The 9,679-nt window shown below is 41.9% G+C and overlaps 1 protein-coding gene across 4 annotated transcripts in view; it reads left to right on the forward strand.

Moving 5' to 3' along the window:
- Positions 1 to 9,264, forward strand: part of GOSR1 (golgi SNAP receptor complex member 1) — a 43,583-nt gene extending 34,319 nt beyond the window's left edge. For all 4 annotated transcript variants that reach the window (XM_080677910.1, XM_080677911.1, XM_080677913.1 and 1 more), the window contains exons 9-10: positions 3,950 to 4,032; positions 7,123 to 9,264. In XM_080677910.1, coding sequence (XP_080534036.1) covers positions 3,950 to 4,032; positions 7,123 to 7,247 — 208 coding nt within the window. In that variant the 3' untranslated portion in view covers positions 7,248 to 9,264. The remainder of the gene's footprint in view (positions 1 to 3,949; positions 4,033 to 7,122) is intronic.
- The last annotated feature ends 415 nt before the right edge of the window (positions 9,265 to 9,679 follow it).

The following is a 9,679-nucleotide window of genomic DNA, read 5'->3' on the forward strand; positions in this document are numbered from 1 at the left end:
TTCTGTGTGCATGGTGGGGGGACTTGTTGAGTGGTAGGCCTCACAGTGGGTAATCAGGAAGGGAGCTGGCTGTTTCACAGGAGACTTCAAAATGTTCGTGTCTCTAGGTCTCTTCTCCTAGATTAGGTCTTCTACTGCACTGGGGGCAGTTATCTGAGTGCATAGTTTGGGAAGGTAATTTAGGTTTCTGACAGCTCTTTGTACAAATTTCCATTTTTTAGCCCTATTCTATACTTCTGTCTTCTGATGTACCTGATCCCCTCAATTCTTGATCTTTTCTGGAGAAAAGCTCCTAGTGGTACTGAGGTGAATAACAGTAGATTTGGTGCTGGTAATGTTACTAACATTTCTTGATCACTCTGGTGGGATTCTTCTAATTTTCTTTATTCGATATTGACATATTATGAAAGTACAGTGTTCTAATTATAACATTTAAACAATTCTATAAATGTACAAGGTTTATCTCCTAGTAGTGCCCCTCCATTCCTTCCCCTAAAGTAACTTGTATTATTAACTGATGGTTATGTGTCCAATACCTTCCTTACTTTCATACAAATATACACAAAAATGTTTTGTTTCTTTTTTTTAAAAAAAGACTCATACTGTACACATTCTGTAGTTTGCTTTAATCATTTAGTATATCATAAACATCCCTCCAGGTTAATAGAAATAATATAAACTCATTCTTTTTTTTTTTTAAATATATTTTATTGATATTTTACAGAGAGGAAGGGAGAGGGATAGAGAGCTAGAAACATCGATGAGAGAGAAACATCGATCAGCTGCCTCCTGCACACCAGCCACTGGGGATGTGCCCGCAACCAAGGTACATGCCCTTGACCGGAATCGAACCAAGGACCCTTCAGTCCGCAGGCCGACGCTCTATCCACTGAGCCAAACCGGTTTCGGCTAAACTCATTCTTTTTAATAACCAAATATTATTTCTTAACTAAAGGCCCGGTGCACGAAATTCGTGCATTGGGGGGGGGGGGCAGAGGGAGGGTGTCCCTCAGCCCAGCCTGCACCCTCTCCAATCTGGGACCCCATCAGCAATGTCTGACCAACTGCCCGATCCTATTGGGATTGGGCCTAAACAGGCAGTCGGACATCCCTCTCACAATCCAGGACTGCTGGCTCCCAACTGCTCGCCTGCCTGCCTTCCTGATTGCCCCTAACCGCTTCTGCCTGCCAGCCTGATCACCCCCTAACCACTCCCCTGACAGCCTGATTGATGCCTAACTGCTCCCCTGCCAGCCTGTTTACCCCTAACTGCCCTCCCCTGCAGGCCTCGTCACCCCTAACTGCCCTCCCTTGCAGGCCTGGTCCCCCCCAACTGCCCTCCCCTGCTGGCCATCTTGTGGTGGCCATCTTTTGTCCACATGGGACAGGATCTTTGACCACATGGGGGCAGCCATCTTGTGTGTTGGAGTGATGTTCAATCTGCATATTACTCTTTTATTAGATAGGATAGAGGCCTGGTGCATGGGTGGGGGCCAGCTGGTTTGCCCTGAAGGGTGTCCCGGATCAGGGTGGGGGTTCCCTTGGGGTGTGGGGTGGCCTGGGCGAGGGGCTTGTGGTGGTTTGCAGGCTGGCCACACCCCCCAGTGACCCAAGCGGAGGCCCTGGTTATCTGGGATTTATTTATCTTCTACAATTGAAACTTTGTAGCCTGGAGCAGAGCCAAACCTTCTGCTCGCTCCGTGGTGGCAGCCATTTCTGTTGGGATTTATTTATCTTCTATAATTGCAACTTTGTAGCGGAGGCCAAGGCAGGCCAGGGCTTCAGAAGCTTGGCTTCCTCCATCGCCTGGAGCAACCCTAGCCTCCTGCTCTCTTCAGCTCCGTGGCTGCCGCCATTTTTGTTGGGATTTATTTACCTTCTCTAATTGAAACTTTGTAGCGTGGAGTGGGCTGGCCAGGGTGTGCGGAAAGCTTGGCTTCCTCTATTGCCAGGGAAACCCAAGCCTCCCTCCTGCTCTCTCCGTGGCTGCAGCCATCTTGGTTGGGTTAATTTTCATGCTTGCTCCTGATTGGCTGGTGGGCATGGCTGGTGGGTGTAGCAGAATGGTGGTTAATTTGCATATTACTCTTTTATTAGATAGGATATGGTTATACCATAATCTACTAAACCATTCTGGTGGTGTTTACAATTTTCTTTTCTCTTTCACTATTCCAAAAAATGCTTCAACAGATATCTGTTTATATATCTTCTTACACACTTTTATTTCTTCTTTGCCTTTTCAAATCTTAAAATTTCAGCTTTGATTCATTTGTCATTTGCTTAGAGTACTCTCTCTAGCATTTTCCTTCAGTAGAATACTAGGTCTTGCCTATCCAAAAATGTGTTCAGTCAGCTCCCTAATACATCAGGCCATTAGAGACCCTAAAGCAGTGACATACCAGGTGGTAGTAGATGGCCCAACAGTGTTTCCTCCTAGCAGCTGGTATCTCATTAGCTGGAAGACTGTGAGCTCTCTGCTTATAGGTCTCTGGTTGTACATGATAGTCTTTTTCCAGCTGCAGGGACTGGGGCAGTTCAATCCATTACTGCAGCCCTAGTTCTTCCACTGTCTGGGCTCCTCCGAATGCAATGTAACCTAGTTCTTTGCCCAGGCTGAAGGAAAAATCTAGTCTTCCCTGCCATCAGTTCCCTGGTTCTTCCTTCACTCGAGAGAGGGTAGCCCCCCTGGCTTTCTTCCCTTGGAGAGCTCAAGAGAACTTTGGACCTCAGACGGGCCTTCCACGTCTGCCTTTGTTCTTTTATTCCCCCAGGGTGGTAATTGGGCCAGAGATGAGGTCAGGGATGAGGTCTGATCACCATCTTCCCAGAATTTCTTCAGAAACAGCAGGCTTGTTCTTGTTGTTGTTGTCATTAATGTTTCACATATTTTCAGAATTACTCAAATGCATTATATTATTTCCTATTGCTTTTTATAATGTCAGTATCTAAAACACTCCCCTGTGTGTTGCATATGAAAATGGATACTGACCTGCTCTATAGGACTTTAATGTGCAGGGAGATAAGACTGTTGAAAGTTAATGATCTTGGGGCAGTGATAGCAAAAAGAAATTAACTAAGATTCTTTTTTAAATGACGTCAAAGTAGTCACATGGAAGAGACTGTGCTATACAGTGACTTTTTTCCTTCTCTCAGTTGTCTAATGACCTTTATCACCTGGCTCAGAGATCCAGCATAATGTTGCATGTGTGTCATGAAATCTGCTTGGATTGGTTCTCAAGTAGACTTTTAAAACATAATCTTTTCATAAATTGAGGTCTGGTATGAATGTTTTGTGATATGTTACACTTTTGGTTCTATTTTTATGGTTGTAATTGCCTACTTCCCCCTCAACAGGTTTTCCTGATTAAGGACATTGTAGTAACTGGTCCTTTTTATAGCCATTTTAAGACGCTCTTGTAGTATGTGATCTGTCTGTTACTATCTTATGTTATTTGTTACTTTGGGGGAAAAAACACAGGAAATGGCTTACTTCCTTGCCCAAAAAGATCCCAGAGACAGCAGTGGGGATGTAGTGGTCATTTAAAAATGGTCAATAGGAAGGTGACTTGGGAAGTGATCTCTTGTTTTCCAGCCCAGTGCTTTTCTTTCCTTTTTTTTTTCTTTTAATATATTTTTATTGATTTCAGAGATGGAGAGAGAGAAACATCAATGGTGAGAGAGAATCATTGATCGGCTGCCTCCTGCACGCCTCACACTGGGGATCGAGCCACAACCCGGGCATGTGCCCTGGCCGGGAATCGAACCATGACCTCTTGGTTCATGAGTCAACACTCAACCACTGAGCCGCACTGGCTGGGCCCTGCCCAGTGTTTTTCAAGATGATATTGTTCGCCTTAGTTTTTTGTTCACTTTTAAGGGTATGATAGATCCAAATAGGATAATCTTAAATGCCAATTTAAATCGCTTCTTTTTTCTTTCTCCCTTGCAGCATTGCTATGGCAACAAAAGAAAATATGACTTCACAGAGAGGAATGTTGAAGTCAATTCAGAGCAAAATGAACACTTTGGCCAGTATCCTTTTTGAAACTTTGAAATCTGTGGGTCTTATAGGGGGGAAGTGTGTATGTGCTTTCCTCTCACACCCCCAGCAAGTTGCCATCATCAGTAGCAGCAGAGGCCATCACTAATGACATCATATGAATGTCCCTTGCACTCCCATTTCGTGAAAATGCATATTGTTTAGTGCACTTTTTCATATTGCACAGAAAGTGCGCTGTTTCTAAAATATGACACACCAGAGGTTTATGATTATTAGATTGAGAAAAAGTTATAAATGTGAATTTTTAATTGTTCACAAAATTTTAGTTTTCAGAAGTTCTCATATCCATTTTAGAACTCCACAGTATGCACTACTCTTACCTAAACATAAATTATAAGCTTTTTCTTTTTTCAGTTTGGAGAATAAGTCAGTGGCAGATGCTTAGAAGGGGAAAGGAGGAGACAGACATGCATGGATGAGTTGTAACTACTTATAGAACATTTTCACTGTAACTGTTAGTACAGGCTGAACTCTGGGGTAGATTCACTTCTTGTTTGTAGTGACCTCTACCTTTTTAATTCTTCAGTTTCCAACGTTAACTTAGTGTTACTGATACCTCTGAGAAGCCCCGTGGGGAACTGCTAAGCCTGCTACTCGGAACATTTTATTTACTCTCTAAGAATCAAGCCTGTCAGGGAGTAAAGTTTCCTTCCCCAATTACTAAGGGGGAAAGGACCTATATAATTTTCAAAAGTTTAGTATCTTCTCATTTTGGATAATTCAAAGTCACTTTTAATTTGATACCTTAGTTGCCTAGGGAAAATAACATTCTGAAGTGTATTGGTATTTTCCAGTTTTTTGTAAATTTTGTTCTAAAACCACAAATCCAAAGTCATATTTTATATAGTGCTATACATTTTACAGAATACTGTTCTATACATTATCTCATTTTATCATTACCACAAATTACAATCATTCCAAAAGGATGTGTGTTAATAAAACAAATAAAATGGGTATGAGTCAGGACTCCAGAGAAAGATAGTAACCGAAACCAAATTAAGGCTGACTTAATGGGGAGAGGAGGGAATTAATTTATTCATATATGTGTGAAATTCAGGGGTGGAATTTGGCTTATGGCATGGCTGGATTCAGGGCCTCAGATTTTATTATCAAGAATCTGACTTTCCTCCCTCTGTTCCCCCTACCTACTCTATTTTCCTGTGTGTTACCCTCATTTTCAGGCAGGTTCTCCCCTCATGGTGATAGAGATGACTGTAAGAGTCACCTACCAGTTCAAAAATCACCATGGAAAAAGGGTGTCTTTTCTAACCGCTGTGGAAATGTCCCAAGAGGACCGTGGTTTCCCCCAGCTTGAGTCACCGCCTATTTCTAACCTGTCACTGGCCCTGGGAGGGAGTGTTCTTCCTGGCCAATCCTGAGGTTGTGTGTATACCTGGTGGCAGAGGACAAGGTCAGCTCCATCCTATCACATGAACTATTCGATTATTATACAAGGGGAGAAGGGGAAGGTTCCTTAAAGGTAAACTGGACAGAAAGATGTCCACTATAGACAGGGTTTCCTAATTCCAAAATTTTGATACTTTTTCGAAGGAGATTATTGATCCTGTTTTTACCAAGCAAGGGAAGATTGATTAAGCATTTGCTCTAAATTAGATTTGTACCTTATAGAAGTTTTTGCCTGTTAACTTCATGCTTCCTGCCCATCTACATTTTAAGAATTATTTCTGCATATTGTTCTTTTTTCATTATTTAATTTAAAAAAACGCATTAAGCCCTGGCCGATATGGTTCAGTTGGTTGGAGCATTGTCCAATACACCGAAAGGTCGCAGGTTCAATTCCCAGTCAGTGCACATACCTAGGTTGCAGGTTCTGTCCCCAGTTGGGGCACATATGAGAGGTAAACCAATCAATATTTCTCTCTCTCTCTTCCCTCCCTCTCTCCCTCCCTTCTTTCTCTTTCTCTCCCTCTCTGCCCCCCTCCTTCTATCCCTCCCTTCATCTCTCTAAAAAAACAACATAAAACATTAATGTCCGTAATATATAAAGCTCTATTCTAGATGCACAGGGAAGTTTAAGATTAGAAGAAAACATTGTCCTGATCATACAATATGTAGGATATTTAAGTATACGAATATAGTCTCTGCTGGGAGTCATTTTGTTACAGGAGAATGTGGTGAGGATTCACATGGAGTAGGGATTGTTCCCTCTCCCTTCTCTAGTGTCCTAGGCGACCTTGGTGGTTTTCCTGACCTTGACCTCTACTAACAAAAGATGCACCTGCATCCTAAATAGTATAGGATGTAATTTGGTCTACAACATAAAAACAAGAGGATGAAGATATTTTAAAATACTAAGGAAAATATAGTTTTAACTGCTATAAAACCTCTATAATGGAAAATTTCTTTTCTTTTTTATATGTTCTGAAAATTGAACAACTAGAGCAGTTGAAACCACTTTCCTACCATGTCCTACCTACTGATACAAAGTAAATTATAAAATTTTAATAAACAGTGCCTGATTATGCAGACCCTAGAGTTAGTTCCCACCAATTGCCCAAATGCAGGGGAACTTATCACCCTGTGGGGAGAGGAAGGGCACACTTCAAATCCTCTGGCAAAACTTCTTAGTCACCTTAGAGAAGGAATAGAAAGGGATGGAGAGAGAGAGAGGGAGAGAGAGTGTAGGGGGCGGGAGGGAGAGAGAAGGAATGATGGGATGAAATGGGGCGGGGCGGGGGGGTGGTAGCTGTCTCTACATTTGCCTCCATGCCCAGTGGGGTTCCTCTGTTGACCAACTTGACCTAAAGCCTGGCAGTAATCCCCTAATGCATTGTAGCTGTCATTATTATTATTTTCTTCTCCCCCTCTCTCTCTTAATTTTTTTATTCTTATTTGTGTGCTGCAGTGTCCTAGGAGACTTGAATTTGTTTGGGCCCTGAGCATTTCCAGTTTGTGTGTTTGCTAAAGGCTGCAACTCCCTCAGTGTGATTTTCTTCCCATTACTTACTGTTTCTGGACTCTGCTGATTTCTGTTTTTGTGATTTCTGTGACTTTTCACTAAAGAGGCTTCCAAATATGACCTTAATAAAGATTTCCCAAAGATCGTTTTCCTGCTGTGAACAGCCTGATCCAGCGAATCAACCTTAGGAAGCGGCGAGACTCACTCATCCTGGGTGGTGTTATTGGTGTCTGTACCATCCTATTGCTGCTGTATGCTTTCCATTGATGGGACGCCTCCAGGGACTCTTGACAACTACCACTTTCAGGCCCTGATCTGGAATAAGGAAAAGTGGGAAGGAGAAAGTGACTGCTGTGATAATTAGCCTGACCAGCAGGATCATTCAGGGCTGATAGTGCTGGACTCTGTGACCTGGTCAGGTTGAGCTGAAGCCACCGTTTTTCTAACACACTTCCTTCTGTTTTTAGTTTTAAAAAAAGGAAAAGTTTTCAGTTGCTTTTGTCTCCCCAGGGGGTAAGTAAACGAGTCAGAAAGAGAGTCTGCGCTTCAGTGATAGTGTCGGAGGCTGATGGCAAGCCAGGTCTTATCGCTGGGCTCTTCGGAAAACCAGGTCTCTCTCTATCCAAAGACTGCTTTCCTTCTAGCTGCCTGATTGGGTTGTGAATAAAAATAGTTCTTGTCCTTTTATTTTACACTCATGATGAAAAGTCACAAGTCGTTTTTAAATCTGTACTATAAATTTCTACTCTGTGTCCCCAACTCTTTTGGTACTCAAGGAAAATTCCATTTTTCACAGATTCTTTGAGATGCTGACAGGCCAACTTCAACAGAGTTGAGGTTGTCTTAAATGATAAACACTGCAAAAAAGCATTTTTCTTTTTTGTAATTCTAACCCAAGGATATGTTTTTATTGATTTTTTTTTTTTAATTTTAATTTTTTTGAGAATGAGGAAGGGGGAGGGAGAGAGAGAGAGGAACATTGATTGGTTGCCTCCCATATGTGCCCTAACCAGGAATCAAACCCGCAACCTTTTTTGGTACATGGACAACGCTCCAACTGAGCCAGTCAGCGGGGGTGTTCTTTTTTTTTTTACTCGTGTGCACATTGGGCTTAAATGTATTGCTGGAAAAGCATCAAGAATGATAAGCTTTTTTTAAGAAGTCAATTATTGTTTTGATTTCTTCCATTTGGGTTAATATTTGCTACTAGAAGACAATGAAATCTTAGTTCTACCAGGACAAAAGAAGCTAATAGCCAATGTCTGTCAATGCCCCCAACTATTCCTCATGTCAGGATTAACACTGATGACTGAGGGAGGGGACTGCTCAGTTTTCAGTGAGATCTACTGAACAAGCCACATGTAAAAAGACATTGATCAAGGGGTCACCATTCAGATAATTCCATTTGTAAATGTTCCAAGTTTATGAGCAAAAGTTTTAAGAACTACCACCGGATATAACAGGAATTCTGTGTTCTGTGAAAATCTCTTCATTCCAAATCTTTTAAGCTTTTCCAAGCATCCAGAGAATGGTGTCACTGTCGGAGATGCATGTGACAGAATCTCTATCTGCACCTGTCCTCTCTTACCATCCCCAGAGAGCGACAAAATCTTAAACCACCCACCAGAATTCTTAAGTTTAACCATTTCTCAGTTTCTCTAAGTTCATTACTTTGTCTAACTGAACTACCCAAATAATTTGAAGACTTCCAACATCTACATCCTCACCAAGGAAGAGGCTGCTTTTCACCATTGGAACTTCTTATGCTATTTACAGTATTGGCTTCAGACTGCCGCCGGGAATGAAAGGATATTAGCATGCAGTTCCTAGCTACATCAAAGTGTCGATGGTGTGTGTCATTCAGATGAACTTGATGTACAGGCTGATGGGTAAACTAATCCATGGTCTGATACAGACACTGAAAGGTTTTTCATTCTGGTGTCAGAGTTTTGTTATATTCTGGGTATGAAAGGCATTGGATATTTTTTTAACTATGGGGTTTATTTTTCTGAATATGGGTTGATTGATCAGTAGTTGATTGGGGGTGCCCTTAAAAGATAGTTTAAGTTTTCCCAATGCAAACCTTCAAGGGTCAGGGAAGGTCATTTATTAAATTCTCTGTTGGGAGAACACTTTTCTCCCCTGACACTTTATTATCTTTGATTTTTCAAAGGGCCTTGATTGGTGGTTGTACCTCAGCTAGAATTTATGGGACTTTGGTTGCTATATAGTTGGCATTTATAAAATCTGAAGTTTCATAAATAAAATTATTTATTTAATTATACTACCAGTCTTTTTTACTGGTCTGATTATTTGGTGCATTCATCGAAGCTGACTGTGTGACAGTAAAACTAGAACCTGCACTAATCTAGCTCGCTGCCACTGATGAGCCTTTCCATTAGGGTTCTGCTTAAACAAAGTAAAAGAATTGTGTTGGGTATTTTCTTTATAAAGATAAAGAAACTAGTTCTTCCAAGGAAGTTGAGAAAGCGTGGTGTAGATGTTGCGGTCAGATAGGTCTGACTAACCTCCCAGTGCTGTAGCCCATAGTGAGGTGTCCCGGGGCCAAATGTAGATAGGTAGCGAGGACAGTGCCCATCCTTCCTCTGCGAGTCCTTTAGGACAGCCGTCGCCAACCATGATGTCTGAAAGGGTGGCGACCGCTGGTTTAAGGAAACCTGTGGAGCAGGGCTTGCCAA

The sequence above is a fragment of the Plecotus auritus genome, assembly GCF_963455305.1.
Source record: "Plecotus auritus genome assembly, chromosome: 7".
In the NCBI taxonomy this organism is placed as follows: Eukaryota; Metazoa; Chordata; class Mammalia; order Chiroptera; family Vespertilionidae; genus Plecotus; species Plecotus auritus.